The sequence below is a fragment of the Pezoporus wallicus genome, unplaced genomic scaffold, assembly GCF_028554395.1.
Source record: "Pezoporus wallicus isolate ANWC-B61680 ecotype Strahan unplaced genomic scaffold, APGP_CSIRO_Pwel_v1 contig_7351, whole genome shotgun sequence".
Lineage (NCBI taxonomy): Eukaryota > Metazoa > Chordata > Aves > Psittaciformes > Psittacidae > Pezoporus > Pezoporus wallicus.
The window spans coordinates 119324-142665 of record NW_026642420.1 but is presented as its reverse complement, the minus strand read 5'-3'; the positions used below and the strand labels follow the sequence as shown (position 1 = coordinate 142665).

Here is a 23342-nt window from a genome sequence, read left to right as displayed (position 1 = left end):
TATGCTATTAGATGATCTAGGTCTCTGCACAGTAGTCTCAGTGAAAAGTGATTACTTGGTATAATTACTTGAACTTACACACAGTCTATCTTGTTGAAATACAATAAAATCTCACCAGTTTTCTGGGGTCCTACAACCAAGAATTTTGGTAATCGATCACAGGTTTTTTCTTTCGACCAGATATCTTTGTGCCGTTTGTCATCACAGGGATTCTAAACCGGAGAACAACAACTAAGAATTTCATTGGTAATCAGATTTTTTACTAATGTACAAATACTCTTACCTGAAAAAATTATTTTCCCTTATGACAGAAACCCATGCTATGTATTAAACTATTTCAGTGATTCAGAAATGTATCTGCAGTGTAACTAAGCCAGAAACTGTATCTCTTAAGTGTGTGGTTGGGTTTTTTTAATGAGATAAGTAAGTTGAAGAAATGTAGTTTTCATTCTACGTGTATATAGTTGTCCTGGCTATGCAATAGACCCTGGGACAAGATAATTTATCCTATGAAATGTCAGTATGTTCAGTGGAATTGTGACAAAGACAATCTGATCCCACATCTTAAGTTGTGGGAATAATTCAAAATCAATTGTTCAATTACATACAAGATAGGAAGGCTTGAAACTGCCTTGAACAGTTATCTAGTTATTGGCTTGAACAGTTATCTAGTTATTGGCTTGAACAGTTATCTAGTTCCTGATGTTTTCTTTTACATTACTGTAACAGCTACCATCCTATCCATGCTGTAGTTTTTAAACTGAAGGAATAAATGAATTATAATTTGTCTTTCCATTCACAAATACATATTCTGATCCTCGAATTCAAATCAGTATGTAACACTTGGTGTTATGTAACATTACATAATTTACATTATTTACATAATGTTTATGTAAATTTACTTAATGGAATCTTTTTTTTTTCATTTGCTGCTTTACAACTAAAGCACTTTAAACTTGTTTTAGAAATGCTACTTGCTAACAGTTTTTGATACTGTTGTTTAGCAGTACTTCACTAAGATGAAGTTTAAAAAAAAGTAACTGCATTCAGATTCACATGCATTATAGACACCCCACACCACATTCAGTATGTAATAGTCACTGTTACTTACAAAATGCCTTTTCTAAGTCAATACTAATTTTTCAAGTCACCTGGCTACAGGCTGATTTCCATTTTTAAAATTAATTATCTCTTAACATTATGCAAAATTCTTGACTTTTTTTCTCCTAATTCAATGTTTTATTCAATAACAGCATGAATTTCAAGATGCATATGTAAGTCCAAATTTGCAGTCTCACACTCAGATTCTAAGTTGGTAATTCAGTATCCAGCACTAGAAAACATTGGATTAAGCAAGCTTAAATACATTTTTATGTTTGATTTAGTAAAGTTTGCTCCTCAGAATATTTCTAGCAAATACCCTCAACACGATAGTATTTGGCATACATATTGTCACTGTAAGGACACACGTACCTACACACTTGGACATTTCACTGAATTGGTTGAACTGTCACTGAGCATATGCAGAAAAGAACACAACAGGGTTCACCACTTGCTGCAGTCGTTTCCCTTTAGGGCCTATGCTCTTAGTGCTGGACGATGGACTGGAGATGTACCAACTGCATGGTCAGTGCAGGCTTCAGCCGTAGTGGGTCTTCATATTCCTGATATTTTCAATTTACTCACTTCCGAGTGCAGGATAATCAAGCAGCAGAGTTGATAATATCAATGTATGAGGTGCTGGTAAACCTGTTTGGGCAGTTCTCAGCCTTTTGTGAATAACTTTCCTATTTATCTAATCTATTTTTACTTGGCTAGTCAGTTTTAACATTAAAGTAGCCACGGTCTTAATGCCTTTCTCTCTTTTTGGATGCCCTCTTCTCCTCACACCCTTAGAGAAAAGCTAATTTCTTTAATGGCCAATTGCTAAAGTATGTATATACATTTCTCTGCCAAATGCTTCACATCTGTTAGCTCCAAAAGGAGAAGAGAAATAACACAGTATGTCTTTCCTGCACCTCCTGCATTTCTAAAAGTAACAAATAAAATGAAAGATAGTTTTAATTACACAGCTTAATACATATTAATTTCACAACCTTTTATGGGGATTTAAGTGATGAGAAACAATCAAGTACACTGAAGCATCAGTGAGGTGCTTTATGGAACCAACTAGCAAATCTATAAATATTACTACTTTACTCTACAAGAAACAGAAGCAAAGAACTTCACAAAAACCACCATCAAGACGATTTTTCTTCCCCAATCTCTTCATCATCAAACCTGCCTACCTGCCAGAGAGGGTCCTTCTGCTCAGGGAACAGTTCAAAATACTTGTGAGCCAGCTGAACCGGAGGAAGAGTTTGCAGTTTCAGGTTTGTCCAGGTATGAACAAAATTGGCCAGGTTCACAAAGGTGTATAATCCCAGGCGGTCGTTTCCGTAATTGGACAAATGTGTCATGAAGATGCTAATCTTTAGAAACAAAATAAAGAGAGCAGACAATGATTCTTTGTACCACTAGATGGCAGTGTAACCACAGATACCATCAATTTAAATTGCCTTTTGCTCTTGGCGCTGCAAGACTTTGATCACATTCACATAGCTCTTGCTGTCCTTGCTCTTTGTTGAATTACATCCTCTTTCTCAAGTCAAGTCCATGCAATCAATGAAGAAAACTGGGGGATAGGTACTATGAACTCTGTGTGAACCAGGATATACAATCCTACCCTGCGGTTGTACAACATGTAAATAACGTTTACAAAAACAATACTCACAGGATTAATTCAAGTGGAATATAAATGTGATATTAAAAAGGTGTATTTTGGTTTTGTGGAAGAGTAAAGAGTCAGAGACCAAGAGGACAGCTGACCTCTATTGCTGTAATTTAAACCTCATTGCTCTAAAGTTTTGCAGGACAAGTAGCACATCTCTTCTACAAAACTATTCTACAAGCACTGGGCATATAGTCATATATCATATGCAGAAACAAACAAATAAAATCTGAAACCTGAGTGCTTTCAATTAATAGTGCGTAAAATAAAGGTTTATCAGTTGTAAGGCTACTTATATCTGCTCTTTTGACACCTTACTGTGAAAGTGTTACTAGGATAAATCCTCCCCCCCTACATCCTTTGCTCCAACTGCATTCGCAGACTCCTAACAAAAGCAATACCTGCTGTGAAGGTTTCTCACAGGAAGGGCATGTTTGGCTACATCTAATCATGCCAGTGAGTGGAGCAGGAATACACAGACTGCAAGGATGGTCTCTCAGGGACTGAAGAAGGTCTGGGCTGAAGACTGACACCTCTGTTTTGCAAAGTGATCGATTTTCAACGTAGTACCTCACTGATGAAAGTCTGTTCTTACACTAAAATCTGCAAATGCTTGTCTTTAGCAGTGATTTTTTTTTTTTTTAATAGAGCTCTCAAAGACAAATTTTCTAGACTAATTTTCATTAAAATATTAGAAATGTGACTCTTTTATAAGTAAATCTGCTAATGCCATGAATAGGCAATTTCTATTTAAAGTTAAACTTGATGTAAGCCACTTAAAAAAGGCTTATCATGACCATAATTATGAAATTTGTTCAAGAACTGAAGTTAATCTTTTGTAAAGAAATTCCAGCCTTCAATTTCAAAAAGGAAAAAGAAAATAAAACATGGAATCTACAGCTGTATTGTTTCAGAATATTTAAAACACTGGCTTCCTTTGATATTAAATGTTCGAAACTACCAAACTTTTATTTTTTGAACACCTAACTCTACCACTACAGAAGACTGAGTGGGAATTCACAGTCTGTGAATGGACACAGAAAATGTATTTTATTAATAGTGTCATTTGGTGACTTCTCTTGGCTTATAAAGTAAGCTGAGGGCCTCAGTTTGTCCAACTCAAGTAAAATTGGAAGATATACACTGCTAAATTATTAGGATGCTATTGTTCTTTTCAAACGGGACTGAGTTAAAAATAACTCAAACCCTCCCCGTTAAGTAACCAATAATAAACATTTTGCCAAATGTATATAAACCATTTCAAGTTTCCTTTGTCATTTCAGTTCTCAAAGCAGTAACAGACCAGCTATAGATCTACATTGTTTTCAATAAAGATACAATTGGGGGGTTTCCACAAAAAAGGTTAACTCGTTTTCTTGACAGCCTCTTTCTTTCCTTCACGCAGGCAGACCTCTGACATTTATAATGTCAGTTCACATCCTGGCAACTCTTTAACTACCAACATTTACAGCACTGCCATGGGAGAAAAAGCAAGAGAACTTGGAAAGATTTCTAGTGCGGGGAACATATGCAGTATTTTTTCGCTGAGAAAAATATGACCATAATTTTAAGAATGTCAGAGTGGAGACTGAAAAATTGATTAGATATAGTATCATGAATAATTTCCAGCATATGAAACTGTGTCAACGAAGGGGGAAAATATATCATAAACCTTAGTTCCCATTTTAAAGTTGTTGGTTTCTTTGGTTGTTTTTTTAACAGAAAATTGTTAATTATTTACCAAATGCTGGTAAATCTTGTAAATAAGTCCATACTTAGTGTAACTATATGGCATCAAAAATATTACAGATCAGCTGAAACTATCTTCCAGAAAAATCTGAACAAAAGGTTTCCTCCCCTGTTGATACTGCACAAACTCCTAGTAAAATCACTATCAGCACCTGTGTAAAATTAGTCAACTACAATCCTGTGATTTACAGAACAATGAAATATTGCTGATCCAGGGCCCAATTCACCTGAGCTTACCTGAGAAGAACTAAGTTTTGTCTCCAGCTGCAAATGGTCTTTACAGGCTGAACTAGCAGCCTGTGTAACTAACAGGAGCATGATCCTGCAATGGTCTCATTCCCATTAGTCTGAGAAGGATCACGAACCACTCTGCACACCAGGGATCCCTGTGAGAAGTGGCTTACAGTACAAGAGGCCAACGTGCCAGCCACTCATATTCTAGGAGCATTTCTGTGAGTTTGTTGACAACAGCTATGCAGCCATGGCACTGGGAGAGATGTGCAAGCTGATCCTCTGGTTTCCCTGGCTATGAAAAGAAAATGATATCCAAGTGCCATTTTGAGGGACTTCACCTTGGCGCTGACCCAGCTGCAAGGGATGGTGTGTTGCTACCCACTTCCCTGCTTTCCCACCAAGCTTGCAGAAGGATGGAAATGCATATCATTACCCCTCCATTTGCAGGTGTGCAGTTTCATATCAAGACAAAACATAATTACTACTTTTTGTCTTCTGTACTGAGTTATGATACTTTGTTTTGCTCAATGATATCACATTCTGTTTCTTTCAAACAAGCTCTAAATAATGAACGTGATTACTCTTTCTGTGTCAACTAACAGTTAGCATGCTCTCCTATTAAATATTCTCTTAAAACCACTCTTGAAGAGATATAAAAATAATGCTCTGTGGGCATCTCAGAAGACCAGATCTAGTAAATAACACTATTTGTTCAATAACCTTGCACTTCTGGGAAATGCTGTAAAATACAAATAGAGCTTCGTATATTTCTTCATTCCTTCTTCAAAAGGGAAGCAGCTGTGAATGGATTTATATTTACTCTAACAAGCATTTTAGCCTCCCTTTCAGTTAAAAAGAGCTTATTTGACTTCATTATTTCCAGCCCTCTTCTGAAATAATTTCCTTCAGGGCATCTCAGCATTTTCTTTATCTCAGTGAGAAAAGGATCACCCTTTTTAGTGGTTCCTCATAAACAAACTATCATCTTGGTTGCACTTCAATGCACATTCTCCACAGGATTTAGTATCTTTCATGAGGGGACTGAAAAGAATGCATGCAACTTTTAAAATGATATTTTGGGACTAAATCTGGCCTCTGGGCAGCAGCTCCTTTCTTGCTCCCACACATTTTCAGATCAGAAGAGCAAAAGTGCTTTCCTGTACTCTGCCTTCTCATGGAGTTTTATAGACAGCTGTATAACCTACTCCTTTCAGCTCCCCCTCAGCATTTCCTTCCCCAGAATGAAAGGGTAGAGGCTATTTCTGTTTGCCCTCTTTCCCAAGCCCTGATTTTTTTTTTTTTATTTTGCAATTCTGACTAGTACTGCAGAGGTGTAGAGAAATGAGTACAAGCACTCAGGAGAAACAGCCTTTACCTTTCTGAATGCTCATTCTATGCTGCATATCTCCTTACTACAACAACCTTTCCCAATTAGAGGTAATAGCTTCTAGGTCAAGAAATTAAAGTTGAGACCGAGACTGAGTCACTGCTATTCAATCATGTGTATCAAGAAAAGATGAACCAGCATGATCTAACTTACATATCAGGAACAGAGAAAACAACAGATGATTGACAAACAACTTAAACAAAAAGAAAAAAATGCAACAAGTTGCCCAGCTTCTGGTGAGGGATGTTATTTTTACAGGCTGTATATCTTAAAACATACTGACCACTACAAAATCAAAACTACTACGATGCTGCACATATTAAATTATACAGTAAGGATGCTACTAAGCACCTACAGTCTTGATAACTTGTTGTTGGTTTCCTGACAAAAACAGCCTGCCTCCCAAAGTAATGACATTACCCTTAATTCCCAAGTGTGAGAAGCCCCTCTTACCAGGTTTGTGCAAGGTTTGTGTTTCTGGTTTCTTCCCCCTCAAGTCAAGTGGTCTCTATTTTTTGGAAAGACAGGGACGAGAGAAACCATTCAAGGATAGTGGTAAATACTCCCCCCCAACCCCGCCCTTCTTCTTACCAAGTTCCCTGTGATGGTCTAGAAGGTCAAATTATAAAGTTTCCCTATGTTGGAACAGGAGTGATTTATGGTAAGCAAGACTAACTGCTCTGATGGAAAATAACAGAGTGGATATCTTTGTGCTGGGCAACCTGCAAGTATTCCCACTCCCTTCCATATGTCCTGATAAGCAAAATGTACCTTGCTCCATGTTTAAATTCCATTTTACACAAACATTTTGCAGATGAACAGACTGCACTTATACCCCACTATTATTATTCTTCATGTTCTTTTTCTGTTTATACCTCCTGAATGGCATACTGCATCAGGAAGACTTCTGATTTGGTTTCAGTTACAGTAATAATGCCAGAAAGAAGCGGTGATGTCTACAGAAGAGTGAAACAAATTAAGCACAAAAACCTCTAGAACAGTGACAAGCCCATAGAACAGTAGTCCACTAAGCCACTGGTCTCCAAACTTTTTGGAGGGCATACACTTATCTGTAAAAATTATCTGAGCATGCATGCCCAAGGTATGTATATTTATTTATAAGTTATATACTTGTAACACTGAAGCTCCAACATGTATTATTCTCCCACTTTGGAAACCACTGAATTAAGCTGTTGGGTTCAGACTGTGACCTGAGAGCAGAGAGGACTCCCTTTTCAGAAGGCAGCTCTACTTTCTTTGGCAGGCATCAGGAAAGGCAAGGGAAGACTGAGACTTGAAATAACACTGATGCTGTTAAACAGATTTAGTATTATTTTGGCATTTTAAATCTGGAACTATAAAAGTTGGTATAAGAAAAAATGGTAATAAACACTTCTTGTGTACTGGGCACATCTTTCTTTTTTTAACTACATATGAATCTGCTGCAGGCAACTGAAATCAAATAAATTTATGTTATTAAACCAGTCACCAAGGTACTTTTGTCATGAGCACTGTGTCACCCTCCAATCTGTGCAACAACATTAAAAAAGCAATACTGAGGCCTCCCAACTCAACAAAGTTAAGCACAACACTTTAAAATGAAGTTAAATTATGACTGACAAATAATTAGGATGATCTCTGCTAGGCACTAGAACCAGATGCATTATCAATTTAGTATATTGCTGATATTGTAGCTACTGAACAAATGTTTACAGGCCACAAAAGTACATCTAACTCTCAGAATGCCTATATTCCAGTTAATTTGGCATTGTGTACACTCTGCAGTTCTGATACTGTCTCTGTGTTACTCTGAACAGTTTTGTTTCAGGTATACAGAGACTCGGTAACAGCTGGTTTTGCTCCATTACACTAGCAAAGTGATAGAATAATGAATCAGATTGCAGTCTGTGCTCTATCTACAGTTGGAAGTCTATCTATAGTTGAAAGATATTCCTTTTAGACCTTTAGGTTTCCAGAAAAACTGTGTTCAATTCCACCAGTGTGATTCCAGCTTGCAACCCCACCTTGCAACTTGCCAGGCTGTCCTGCTGGCTTCACAGCTGGCATGGATCTGCCCACTTGCCCAAAGACAGCAAGCCAACTAGATGAATTTGATTTACATAGCAGTGTTTATAATTTCACTATATATATAGCCAGGGAAGACGTAGAAGAAGAAACAAAATTGCCTATTCAGTGCAGTTCTGAATTATTAATCTGACAGGAAACCTGAGTTTATTTGCAGCTGCTGCAAAAACTTTTTTGCCTTTCTCTGTAAATTATGCATTACCCATTTTGGCAGTACTGTCCAAGAGACTTGCTTCACTAACAGCTGTAAATCACTTGTACAAGACTTTCCAGGGGAGAAGAATAATCATGGTATCCTAGAAAGGTAAAGTTTTCTTACTGCCCAGAGTTCCAATGCATTTATTGTACACTGTTACAAGGATCACCTATAATGAGACAGGTAATCCTGTCTGTTCCACAGCCTTTCCCTGCTGCCTGCTTATTTAGGATTTTTTTGTATTTTGTCAATTCCACCCACAAAATAGCAGACTCTTGAGTGATTTTTGTAGGACTGCTAGGAAGGCAAGGAATACTTGTATTTTGCAGTCAACAAAAATGGTAGGCAAAACAGAATTCCTCCCCTGCCCCAACTCACAGTAACTCCCTAAACTATTGCTGGAATTCTCAAGAGTTCCCAAAATGGGCACAAGTGGACAAGAATGAGATGACAGGGGGCTGGAGCACCTCCCATATGAAGACAAGCTAAGAAAGTTGGGGCTGTTCAGCCTGGAGAAGAGAAGCTGCATGGAGACTTCATAGCAGCCTTCCAGTATCTGAAGGGGGCCTACAGGGATGCCAGAGAGGGACTCTTCATCAGGGACTGTAGCAATAGGACAAGGGGTAATGGGTTTAAACTTAAACAGGGGAAGTTCAGGTTAGATATATGGAAGAAGATCTTTACTGTGAGGGTAGTAAGGTACTGGGAACAGGTTGCTCCATCCCTGGCAGTGTGCAAGGCCAGGCTGGACAGAGCCTTGGGCAACACGGTCTCCTGAAAGGTGCCCCTGCCCATGGCAGGGGGTGTGGAACCTGATGATCTTCAAGTCCTTTCCAACCCTCACCATTCTATGATTCTATGCAACTGTTGCCTTTCTCACTCACCCACCCATGAGGTGCACCAAGCCTGCTGATTTGAACTAGCACTGACTATTCATCTTGTTCAGGGTCACATAAACATACAGTTAAGTCCTGCTGATGCTCACATAAATCCTCTAATTTTTTAGTGCTAAAGGAGATAATTGCACCCCCCCTTGCTCCAAATCAATTAGCTTAATAGCTGCTCTACTCACTGTAACTTGGGAGAGGTAAAAATTAGAGGAAAATACTACTTAGGACTAAATGCATACAAAGATTACAATTATTTTAAGATCAATCAGAGACAGGGCCTAAAACATTAACAGTCTTCCCTCTCGATCAGTATGGCTGTAATCATATGGAGAACACACAGCTGGCTACACATTAGTTTCATTGTTGGCCTATCACCATTTGAAGGCTTTCACCAAGCTCCTCTTCACAGGGCATTTTCCCTTTTCTTTAGATTTGTAGACACATAGTACTTTGTAAAGAAGTGTGCGAAATGCAATTACTATATTCTGTTCTGTTTGTTTTGCTTGGGGGCAGAAAAAGTATAGAATGTTTTCATGAACTGTTGCTTTCCTTTATACATTGACCTTGTAAGACAGCAAAGCTCCTGATCTGTATCTTCAATAGTTCAAAGCATATTTTAGGACTGGGTTATATGTGCTTTCTACAAAGTTAAACTGAGACACCTTAACTGATGCGACTGGAAAAGAAGCAACATACAACATTGTTTTAGACCACATCTTTCAAATTACATACTTATATGAAGAAAAATTTGGTATACTAGGTTACCTGGATTTTAGAATCAAAATATACCTTCAATATCATCATTTGAAAACTAAATCACACAGATTAACAAACTGGAATAAACTTTAGGAATAAAATCTAAAGAACTGGTAGAAAGCAGATGAGATTTCATATTGTTGATCTACTTCACTAATTTTATTACTGAAACTTTACACTTAGAAAAATAGCAAGTTTTCCACATTAAAACAAAATAAAACTAGTAGACCTGTCCTGTGTTTAGCTTGTTTATCTAGTGCAGCATGCTGCATACAGAAGCAGATGGCATCAGAGATATGTAAGAAAATAGTACAGGATACTCTACTGCTGGGAGAGGTGTGAAAAAAAGCCCTCTGAAAGTCTTCCCTGCTTTCAAGGTTAAATAAAGCATAAGTCTATATGGAATCCCTGTCTTATCAACTACCACAGGCTAGAAAATCCAACCAAATTCAATACTGTATTTCAAATTTTCATAAGTTCTTGGTGTCAAAAACATTACCTTGAAAGAAGATCTTGACATAATTCTCATTAAAATGCTCATCCTCATTTAACTGGCTATCCTCTGGTTTTCTGTTTCGAGACAGCTAACCAAAATTTACTGTAGGTTCTTCCATGAAATTTCAAAGCTGTTTCTATTTTTTGTCTCATTTCAAATATACTCAATCTTGATCATTTTGATTTCTCTTCAGATTGGAGTCTTTCCGAGTCCTTCATAGTCCTGTTCAGTCAAATGCTTTCAGTTTTGCATGTAAGATTGAGTTTATGGAGCATTCTAGATGAAATTGTATCATGGGTTTCCACAACTTTATTATACAACTCTCTGCATTATTTTCAACTCTATTCCTTCCACAGTGTGTCAACGTCTTAAAGAATAAGGGACATTGATATACCTATGTATTATCCATTTTGGGAAACTAAATATCTATGAAGTTATAGTTGAGAATATTACTTAGCTGACATTGTAATCATTCCCAGGTAATGTTTCTTCTTCTTAGCTTTGCATCAATGAAAAATAATGTTTAGGAATTGCCTCATAACAAAATTTTTGTATCCTCTGAAAAGTTGTGTGTTTCACATTAAGATATCCCAGCTATTTTAATGAAAAGACAGAAAAGCTTATCAAGTCCAATAAATTCCTAAAGCTACTTCAGTTTTCATTTTAATGCATAAATCTTTGCCCAATTCTGACTTTCACATAATAGTATAAATACGTATGTAACGCTTAAAAAAATCCCCACAAAGATGTAAACCCCAATCTTGAAATCGGTTACGTGCCAGGCTGATGCTTAGAACATTAGAACCTGTTTATAAGCAGATATTAAAACCAGATACATCATCTTTTCAAAGGCATTCCTTAAAAGGATTACAACAATTTGTCTTGGGAAATATTTGCCTCATATTCATTTACAGTTGTTTTTAGAAAACAGTGCATTTAACATCTATTCTTTTAGCCTGCAGTGTTTTTGGGATATCACAGTTCTCAGAATTAGGTGATCATACCATCTACACTGCAATGCACAAATCAAAGACCTGATTGTAATATATAAAAATACATTACTGCACTCACATTCAGAAGTGTTAGGCAGGCATGATCAAACTTATTAACCAACAACTATGACTGTTTCACTGCTTATCTTGTCTTCCCTCCCCCACCCAATTCTTTCAATTTGAAAGGCTTATGCCTTGACCAACCATATTAAATTTTGCTTTCTCGCTACTGTGCAAAATGGTAAAATACTTTTTGGCTAAGTTGTGGCTGTGTTTCAATACGGAATACAGTTGGAATTGACTCAAAATGTTACCCTATGTCTTCCTCTAAAGTGCCATTTGTTAAGCTGTTAGTTAAAATCCATATATTGCCAAAACTATTATGGTACCAATACCCTCCATTCAAGGAATTTTCCAGGTCTCCCCTCTGTTAACATTTTGTGCCTGAATTGGTATCTATCACTGAAGTTCGGACTGGGACTACTGACATCCTCTAGAAGGCAGACAACGTTTGTTGAGGAAGGGAAGTTTTATTTCCTAATTTTGCTATGTGAACATGAAAAAGGCAAACAAACCACAGTAACTGCTCTCAAAGAACCAAAACTATAGTCTGAAAGAAGCTGATGCTGGAAAAATAGAACTGTACATAAAATGCTGAAGTAGCTGACAGAAGCTTTTTCTCCTTTGCATTTCCACTAAATTATGAAAGATTAAAAAAGGGCACAAAAATATTTAAGATATTATTCCAAAGGATTTCAGTGGAAATATTTTTTGTTGCCTTTGGTATTCCTAGTGATATGGAATCCTAGTGATTACATTTGTATAAAATGGGTAAATTTATTTATATGTTTCATTTGGACTTCAGATGAAAACATCCCCTAAAAGCCTGTCTTAAAGGACAGTTTTGATGCCATGGACCTAATCCCGTGCCATTTTGGAGTACTATACAGTTCTCTTCTATCAGTAATTCTATAGTTTCATAGCCTCGTTTGTTGTTTATTCTTCTATTAAAGACAAATGAAAGGTTAATTAGATATATTAACCATGTGGTCCATTTATTTGCATCCTTTTTTTGAAACTATTCTGAATCAGCACTTGAAATTCTCAAAACAATTAACCACATGCACTCCTTGCTTGCAACTTTCTCAAATGAGTGTTCCCAACATTTCTGAATATAAATTTGGCAGAAAAAGAGAACGAACTTCACCTGAGGTGCTCATCTCATAGTAACGTCAGTCCTTAACACCTGAATTCTTATCTCAGGGTTCTTATTTTATTCAAAAGTAGAGAGCAACACGAATGGCTGCTGCTACTACTCCATTACTGACAAAAAAGTCAAGAAAAGTAGAAATCATCCTTGTATAACTGACAGAATACATATAAAATTAGACCTGAAGTTAATTAACTGATAAAGCAGAAGACCTCACTGCAACAAATCATTACTATTTGGGAGACCCAGCAGATTAGCCTTGACGCATTCAGTAATTTCTCCTTTCATTATTTTTTAAAAAACATTTAAAAAATTACACTGTACTTACTGGATTGAGAACCACTGTGAAGAACAACTCTCCTCCTTGAATACTTTTGTCTAGTTCCTTTGGGCCTCCAGGATACTCTTTATAGAAAATTGTGTGGGTGAATAAGCCACAGGTTTGCCTAGGAAGCACCTGAATTTATGGGGTGGGGGGGAGGGTGAAGATGGAGGGGTGGGGAGTCAAGGTGAAGTCATAAAACAAAAATATTTATACTTTTAATATGATTATAAATGCCATATAAGTAACATATGACTGAAATTGTTCCTTTGTGATAACTGTTGGGTAGATTTGTCATCACAGCTTTGCCAGAAGTTGATCATGATCTAGTTGAATACACTGGCAGAACAATAAATAGCACCTACTGAAAGAAATAACATTTTATTATCAGTGAAATCATAATGTCCAAAAATTCATCACGTTTTGTTTGAAACTGGAGATCAATTAGTAAGTTGCAATTCAGCAACCTCCTAAAGCTATTTTGTCTGTAACACCTCATTCTAAAACCAAGTATTTGAAGTCTGGTTATCAAAGATTTCCAAAATCTTAAAATAATCTGAAACATAATCCGAACTATTACGAACTATTATCAGTCCATATTGTATTGGTGTTTTGTTGTTGGGGTTTGGTGGGCTTTTTTTTTTGGTTTGTTGTTTTTTTTTGTTTATTTGTTTTTTTTTTTGGCTTTGGCATCACCACCAATAATAATTCTACAGTGACACATGATGAATTTTGCAGGTAATGCTCACATAATAAATGTGCTTCTCATTCAGCTGTGCTAAGTTTTGTAAGGCCAGCTGCAATATAAAGTAACATAAAGGAAAATATTTTTTAAAGTATGCAAAGAACAAGTCTTTTCAATAGAAAGAGCTGATAAATGCACGTAGGTTTTCCAGCAGAATTAAAAAATATATTCTATCAACTTCAGATAATAATTTGCTGAAGACTACTTCAATTATGTCTATTTTTCATAGAAAATCAACAGCTAAGTATTGCTGTTCACGTATAATTATCAAACTGGGATTGGTCTCAAATATTCTAGTCCAATTTAAGACATTCATTACATTATAGCTTAATTTTTTAAAGTATAAAAATCCCTTACTTGACATAGACTGTGGTTTTGTAGATATTCTTTTATTTCTTGTAGTTTAATTTCTCAACATTTTTGTGATGTACAGTATACTGTGACCATAGATCATGAATTCTGCATTGTTACAAAATGGATGGAATTTGTACATTTGCTATAAACTTGTAAATACTTTAAAACCCTTGGATTTCGCTGATGAAGTATGAGAACAATTCTTCACAGAGACGGAGAATGAAGCTGTACTGAATGTGAAATGCTCTGGGAAATCTTACACAACAGTTTTACTGAATTTATACTGAATATATTCATCACTATAAGCCTGAAGATGTAAAGTATTAATGCATTTGCCCTGGAGAACTGGAAGCTTCAGATTCCCAAACCAGGTGGTTTTATATATGGCTGTGCTTAGAAATTGATTTTTTGTCCTGGTTTCCTTGTGTTAAATCTCATTATGAGTCTTCAAATTACATGTTTTTACAAAAAACTTATAAAAGATATTTTGGGGCATTCCGAGTCCATCAGTTGTCTTCAAATGCTTCACAACTCTGAGCATATCCACAAACCCACTGTTTTACGTGCAGCTATTGCTGTAGCTCAAATCTGTATGTGTCAATTTTTTTCCTGGCTGTCTGGAGGTCATGTTAGTTTGCTTCATCCAAAAATTGAATATTATTGTTTTGCTTAGAAAAGAGGTATCCCTGGTAACTTGAGGACAAGACCACAATTCTGTTATAAGCCAAGTGGCAGTCTTGCACTAAGATACTTGACCCTCCAAAACTGCTTGCTTAGAAAAGAGGTATCCCTGGTAACTTGAGGGAGGATAAGACCACAATTCCGTTATAAGCCAAGTGGCAGTCTTGCACTAAGATACTTGACCCTCCAAAACTGCTTGGTGCAGGCAGAGGTGTAACACAGTATACACACTAGGATCTTTCCCATTCATCCCTTTCCCCTCTGACTCCAAAAGAAAGTCACTCAAGAACATACCATCCAGTATTTTGGAAAGTTGTTTTGAAACACTTCTCAGACAAAAATGACAATATGTGAATCAGAAATAGCCTATGCCCTGGTGACCAGATGGTATTGGCATAACACCTTCCAGAGTTGTGCACAACCCCTTTTGGCAAATGTTTCTGTCAATGAACAACGGTCGGTACAAATACAGAAGAATTGTGTGACTTGACTTGTGGCTACCTCAGCAAGGCAGCTTCATAGCCTGGAGGGGGGTGTGGTGCATGTCTGCCGGCTTTCCTTCAGCCTTCTCAGTGTTTGCCCTGCATCCAGACTGAATGCCTGGGCCCAAAGGATAGCTGTGAGGTTAAGCCACACTGCAAAGCACAGTTCATATTTCTGCACGGCAGGAAGCAAAACAAGGACAACTGTACAATGTTCAATGCAAGAAAAAAGTACTTCTGCACCAAAATCAAGGTTCTTAGATAGCACAAACTTACGAAACTCTTTTGCAGTTAATGGTACTATGCAAATTTAAAACCTGCTAGAAATCCAACCCATAGTATTTGTTAAAAGATGGAAAGTTGACTATTTCCTCGAGATGTCTGAACATGTATTAACAGTAAGATCAGAACAGTTAGCAGCCTGTTTACTGTTAACAGTGGGATGCCTGGAGGCCACCTCATCAGCAGTAACATCATCAACAACAGACTGATTTTAATCAACAAGATACTGTGAAATGTATCTTGCCACTTATGCATAGCAATATGTGCCTCTTATGACATGAACTTTCAGGATACCATGCTTGTCCACTTAGAAACAAGTTCTTCATAAAATGGTAGAGTGGTGGTAATATGAACATCATAAATACAACTCACCATGATATTTTTGTGGATGAAGCCTCGCCTATATCGTGCAGGCTTTAGGTGTGGGTATTCTTCTGTGCTGGTAACTCTGATATTCCAGACCTTTTTCCAGGCATCATAGAGTTGAACATGTACTGGGTAGACTCCAGAATGGTGTGGAGCCACTGCATAGCCCAAATCAGTTGGAATACCATGTTCCTAAAACACAGCAGAACAATCACTGATTTAAAAAATTTAAGGAACTTCATGTTATAGCATTCCTTGAATCCTTTGTTTGTGAGAGATCAAGGTCTGAAATGCAAATAATGGCGATATCAAAATATGCTGGTATATAAGGGAGATGGAAGGCAGCATGGTAAGATGAAACACAGGATTTGAATACAAAAGCCTTTTTAACAAATATTTTTGAGTATGTAAGGAAAAGTGATATAGATGTAGTTTATGCTGATTTCCTCAATCTATATTAAACAGAAAGCAGCACTCCTTCAAGTTCTTGCAAGGAATTTACTCACAAACTAAAAAGAATTCAGAGAGAAAATTACTGGCACATAATCAACACAACAGGTGGCATCTGGCAGTTACACTTACAAAAGTGTGATTTCCATTACACAATTACTTGCATTGTTAGCTTAATTTCATAGAAAGTCACTGCATTTCCTCTCTAGTCCACTCAAAACATAAAACCATATTCAAACCAGCTTACCCATGTTAGTGCCATTTTAAAAAAGGAGAAAATATAACCACTTGTAAAATTCTGAGGATAACAGGCAGATGCTGTAGGCAGGCAACCCCTTTTGTAGTACACTATCTTTCACACTCCTGCACCCATCTTGTTTACATACAGACCTTGCTACTATTACATTTTCTTGACATTCCGTATATTTTCTTTCCAGTTTCTGGTTTCCAATATACTCTAATGAATTTCAACACCTTGTCTCCTTTCTTTCAGGTTGCTTTTCAAAAGAACAGTATATAGCAGATATTTCTTTGATAGTCTGATTTGTAGAATACACTGTCCGTAAGATCACAGTATCACAGTATGCTAGAGATTGGAAGGGACCTCGAAGGATCATCTAGTCCAATCCCCCTGCCGGAGCAGGAACACCTAGATAATGTTACACAGGAATGTGTCCAGGCAGGTTTTGAATGTCTCCAGGGAAGGAGACTCCACAACCTCCCTGGGCAGCCTGTTCCAGTGTTCCGTCACCCTCACTGAGAAGAAGTTTCTTCTCAAGTTTAAGTGGAACCTCTTGTGTTCCAGTTTGTACCCATTACCCCTTGTCCTATCATTGTTTGCCACTGAGTAGAGCCTGGCTCCATCCTCGTGACACTCCCCCTTTATATATTTATAGACACTAATAAGGTCACCCCTCAGTCTCCTCTTCTCCAAACTACAGAGACCCAGCTCCCTCAGTCTTTCCTCATAAGGGAGATGCTCCACTCCCTTAATCATATTTGTTGCCCTGCGCTAGACTCTCTCCAGCAGCTCCCTGTCCTTCTTGAACTGAGGGGCCCAGAACTGGACACAATATTCCAGATGGGGTCTCACCAGGGCACAGTAGAGGGGCAGGAGGACCTCTCTCGACCTACTAACCACCCCCCTTCTAATACACCCCAGGATGCCATTGGCCTTCTTAGCCACAAGGGCACAGTGTTGGCTCATGGTCATCCTGTCATCCACTAGGACCCCCAGGTCCCTCTCCCCTACACTGCTCTCTAACAGGTCGTTCCCCAACCTATACTGGAACCTGGGGTTGTTCCTGCCCAGATGCAGGACTCTACACTTTCCCTTGTTATATTTCATCAAGTTATTCCCTGCCCAACTCTCCAGCCTGTCCAGGTCTCGTTGGATGGCAGCACAGCCTTCCGGCGTGTCAGCCACTCCTCCCAGCTTAGTGTCATCAGCAAACTTGCTGATAGTACACTCAATTTCCTCATCTAAATCGTTGATGAATATATTAAATAATACCGGTCCCAGTACTGACCCTTGAGGCACTCCACTAGTCACAGGCCTCCAACTAGACTCAGCCCCATAGACTAAAACTCTCTGGCTTCTCTCCTTCAGCTAGTTCGCAGTCTGTTGCATTGCAATGCAGATGTTGCAATGCAGATGTTGCAATGCAGATGTTGCATTGCAATGATTTAGGAAACCTGCCTTTGCACGATCTCTGAATTCTGTGTAAGAGTTTTTTATATGGATTGTATTTGTATGGTCATCTTCACTGTATTTTCTAATCATACTTTCTCTGTTCCCTCTTCCCTCATACTTTCTTTGCGCACAAAGGTAAGAGTTGGTTGATACTCAGGTCTATTCCTTTGCATAAACTAGTTATTAAGGAATATGAAAAACTCTAAGTCTTAGCTCAAAGAAGAACGGGTGCATGACCTTTAGTAAAATCACCTTTCTTCACCTTTTCTGGAGAAGGACTACTGCAGGAAACCTAATGCACAGGACTTAAAAGCTTAAATAGTCAGGATACGATATCAGACATACCTGTTGTAATTTAAATATGACAACTTTACTGACAGCTCAAAATAAAACAAACTCACAAAGCAGCATTTGCTTCTGCTCTGGAGTAACATGGGAAGTCAAACTTTAAAGATGTGAAACCTGCAAGGGAAGAAGGCTACTTTTTCCTCATTAAAGGGCTACTTGGAACCTAGTGTAATGGTGTGTCCAACAGACAGATATGGTTTAATCACAGTTGAGAACTCTAACTTTTTTGTATCTCAACACCCATCAGTGACCCTGCTGCACCCAGGGAGCACATCATCTGCTGGTCTACAGCTGGGGCACACTATGTGTAATCTGTCAAAGTAGGAAGGAGTAAGATCTGGCCTATTGGTTTTACTGCATATGGAGATAAAGAATGGATATGCCATCAGTTACACAGCTTTACACCACTTTATTCCACCACAGGTTGTCTCAATTCTTTCTTTTATCTTTTCTACTTCACTTAAGCATGCATAAACATTAGAAAGAAAAATCTTTACAGAACATGTAAGGAATTGTGTTTTCTAATGTCCCATTTAATCTTCTTCATGTAGCGAGAAAAAAAATCTGTTTTTTAAGGGGTTTTCCCTCACATTTTTTAATTACATATTTATTACTGCATATTGTAATCTTCCATTCTAATTATGAGCCTATCATCTTGAATGTATTATTGTCTCTGTTATTCTTTAGTGACTGTTATTCCCAAGTTAAGCATTTCATACACATTCAGTCTGATAATACATGAGGCATACACAATTTCAGCCTCTTTCAAAAAAGCATGATACTTATCTTTGTTATTAATTTAAATGCTTTAAGTAAATGAAACATAATGAATAGCTTCATGTCTATGTCTATATATAGCTTCAGGCATGAAAAGCATTTAATGTAAGTATTAAGAACATTGAGAGTGGAGAAGAAAAAAAAATTCTGACATTACCTAAAATAGGGCTGAATATGAATTATCCTAATAATATACTTTAATGCTTACATGGTGTAGACTAATCCCAGAAGATGTCTTAGGTCACACTAGAACTACAAGAAATAACTGAATTTCCAGTGGAGCTTGCAACAGTACACAGAATCATAGACAAAAGGGAATTTTGGACACAGAATTGTTAAATCTTAAATTTTTGTAACTTCTACTGCAATACTTTCTTTAAAGATAACATTAAAATTGAGGTGGCCTGCTCTCAGTACAACTACAGTTTATAGTACTCTTCAGTTGAAAGAAAACATACACCTTACTTAAAGCAAAGTTTCAAATACAAATTTTAAGTGCTTGATTTTCTATGTCTATGCTTCACCCTACATCCACTGACATGTGGCCATAAGCACACTTTATTTTGTTCCGGTATTTCAAATCCCCTTGCTCTTTCAAGGAACAAAGTCATGACCTGCCATGTGAAGAGCAACCAGTGCATTTTGAAAAGTGAAAAGCCAAATTAGCGTGATGGAATAGTAGACATATTTCAGCAAACAAGTTATGTTTGCTGAGATATTCTGATACAACACTTCTTAATTTCTTTACATATGACAATTTCCTCAGGCAAATAATACGTAGTATTGTGTATGGCAGTCTGGTTTGGTTTTAATGCATGAAAGAAAAGGTAAGACTGTTTCTCTAGCATCCTCAGACCTAAAGGTAAGTCTGTTTCTTTAGCATCCTCAGACCTAAAGGTATGGTTTTATTTTCTTATATTCTCACTAATACTTTTTTTTTTCTGTGAATAAATTATTAGTAAAGGCAATGCTTTTCAAAACAGGTTCTTATAAAGTTGATCCAACAGGAATATGTAAGATCTTATCCTGCATCACCACAAAAGAGCATCTTTGAAAATACGGCACATATGTCATAACATGGCATGTTAACCCTAACATGCAGTATTTCCATAAAGTCATTTGACATGTTTTGATGGAGTGTTTTTTCCTGCATAAAAGTGGATATTTTCTAATCTAAACAATGGCTTATTTCAGAAAAATATAAAATAAATTTTTTGTCTATATTGACTTTCCAAGATGTGACCATATTAATTCTTCATTCTGAAAGAATGTTTCCATTCAAAATTTTCCATAAAGTAATAAAAAAAAAACCCTAAACTTTACTTAAGAAATCCAAACTGTAGAGAAACAGAATTTTCATAGCACAAAACAGACTGCAAAAAGCATTCTATCATAATTTTTTTTCGATTCACTGAGATTAAAACAAATTCTACAAAGATTGATTTTTCTAACAAAATAGGAATGTTTTCTGAATACCTAAATTCAATATAAAATACAAAACCACAACTCACTAAGGCAAATTTTTTGTTGAGGATCATCTGCTCCACCAGTGACGACTCATTGTGGAAGAGGTGAGGCTGCATGTGACTCCACATATGGGGAAACCACCAAAACTCATCCGCAGATCTCAACAGCAGGTCATCACCTTCATCTTCTTCCTCAGTCCCTGAAAAGGAAAAAAAAAAGAAAAGATAATACCTCTGAAGTGGTTTAAACCCAGTTGGAAACTCAGAACCACATAGCTGCTTGCTCACTCCTCCCTCTTCTTCCCTCTCTTTTCCAGAGAGGCTCTGTAGGCGCAGGCCAAGCCCCAGCACATTGTGGTCATTTGCCCCTCTCTGGTACTGCCAGGACAACAGCACACCTTGTCTGACTGTTCTGCTAATTCTTCTAGATTTCACACTTGTTCAGAGGAGAAATTCCAAAGCACTGGAGGGGCCCACTGGCCCAGGTGCTTGCTCATATGATCCCACACACCTTGCCACTCATGACTGTCCAGTCTTGGCAAAAAAATCTCGTGGTGGTCCTCTCATATCGTCTTTTAATCTTAGACAAGACCCAAGCCCAACCCTGCTTAACTTTTGAGATCAGATGAAACAGAGCGTTCTCAAGGTGGTATGGCCGTGAGTAAAATACATGCTGTATTTGTGACAACATGCTTATTCCCAGCAAAAGCATCAGGCAGGCTTCAAAGGCATCCAAAGGATATCCAAAACCTTTAGAATTCTCAAATGCTGCTGTAAATAGCCTGGCAGGGTGTGAGGGAATGTCTCCTTTGTAGGCTGACCTCCCAAGGAGGAAAAAAAAAGATGTGTAATTGCTAAAAATTCCCATTATATGCTTCCCAAAATATAGAGGTGACCACCACACTGAGAAAGCATGCCAGTGTCATGATCAATTGTATTACAAGTCATTACCATAAAGTACAGCGAAACAAAAACTTTAGCTCAGGCCCCAAAGCCAATAAACATTAAAACAGCAATTGCTGGCTGCAAGTAAGGTACAACATGTTGAAGCTCTGAGAGCAACCACAACAACTCTGAGAGCAAAGAAATCAACATTGTGATGAGTGACTATTAATCCGAAACAATGAATGCTTATCACAAATACGATCAGGCACACTCTGGTCAGATCTGTTGTTAACTGTTACAGCTGAACAGAGGACAGTATCCACCCCTTATTGCATACCACTCACGTCATGCTCTGATCCCTTTTTTTTTTTCCAATATACCATTACTTTTTGTCTCATACATACACATACACCTATTATGAAGGAAATGCTTCTCTCTACTCATACCCTTAAACTCTGTTTTCCTCATATTACAAAAAACACCATCAAACCCAAAGCTATTTTAGTATTTCAGTCTTACCTGTGTGATAAAATTTCCCTGAAAATCCCAGGTTGAAAGTAAAATTTGTAATTTGAGCTCTCAAAAGATTCTGAGTGTCAAGCAGGGCCTGCAAAAAAACAAACCAAAAAGACAACAACCCACCATATAAACATATGTGTAGGAAACACACCTGGCACAAATTTAATATAACAATATAGATACTTTTACAGGTAAATGTCCTTTCAATTGCTTTAGCTATTTTAAAACAGCTCATTATATATGACATATATATATGACAACAGATACTTTCATTGCCGTTTAAAGATTAAAAACTACATGCAAACTCCATTGTTTTCCTCATAAAGGTGACCAGCTATTAAATATTGGTTTACTCTTTGAATCATGAAATGGGAAAACAAAAGCACACTCCAGATAAAAGATCTTCCACTGATGACTCAGTAAACCTGGGATACAGCCAGGAATGAAATTCAGATCTCTTGTGCCCCCAGCTGCTGCCCCATTCACTAGGATGTATAGGTAGGATGACCTGCAACTGTATTTTTTTATTTCAGGTCAAGTACATACATAGCATTTTAGTTATGTTTCAAAATCACTGGCAATGAAAAAATTAAAAAATCCAGAAAGCTAGATGAAGCCTATTCCATATCAAAGAACTTAATCCTAAATTTCCCCAAATTCTGAGTCATTTCTCACACATTTAGCACACTGGCTGTCAGCATACGTATACTTGCACCAGATTAGTACAAACATGCATGCAGGAGGAAAGGAGAAAGCTATTATTCATCAAAGTAAAGAGTCAGAAAACTCTGATCTCAATACGCTCTTCTTGATTTGTTACTCCCAAGATTTACATATTGTTTGCAAGAGTTATTACCTCCTGAACTCTTACACCCTGCTGCTGTTCAGTTTCCCAGATGTAACAAAGAAACCTACCTCTCCAATGCAAAATAAACTTTGCAAAGCAAAACCAAAATGGATGCACAAAAAGCATCCTCTAAAATGAGACTTGGAGTGCACCTTTCTCCAGACAACCTGCCTTCAGCTGAGCACTTGATGGCTGGTAATTTATGAGCACATTGGACTCTGGAGATTTGTGGCACTGAACACAGCACATCAGAAGTGCATGGCCAGCTACAGCGAAAAGACACACTTGTGCAGATAGTTATGCAGTACTTTTGAAAAAAAAAGAATTATACACCAAAGTTTTCAAAGTCAACATACATTA

General features: G+C 37.4%; 1 protein-coding gene across 2 annotated transcripts in view; it reads right to left on the bottom strand.

The window, feature by feature from the left end:
- Nucleotides 1-23342, bottom strand: part of LOC130610245 (bifunctional heparan sulfate N-deacetylase/N-sulfotransferase 3) — a 61727-nt gene that overhangs the window by 14043 nt on the left and 24342 nt on the right. The window contains exons 3-8 of one of the 2 annotated variants that reach the window (XM_057429937.1): nt 22136-22223; nt 20777-20931; nt 16004-16189; nt 13094-13222; nt 2289-2471; nt 116-212 (exon numbers count right to left, since the gene is read on the bottom strand). In XM_057429937.1, the coding sequence (XP_057285920.1) occupies nt 116-212; nt 2289-2471; nt 13094-13222; nt 16004-16189; nt 20777-20931; nt 22136-22223 (838 nt within the window). The remainder of the gene's footprint in view (nt 1-115; nt 213-2288; nt 2472-13093; nt 13223-16003; nt 16190-20776; nt 20932-22135; nt 22224-23342) is intronic. The other variant, XM_057429938.1, reaches the window with a different exon arrangement.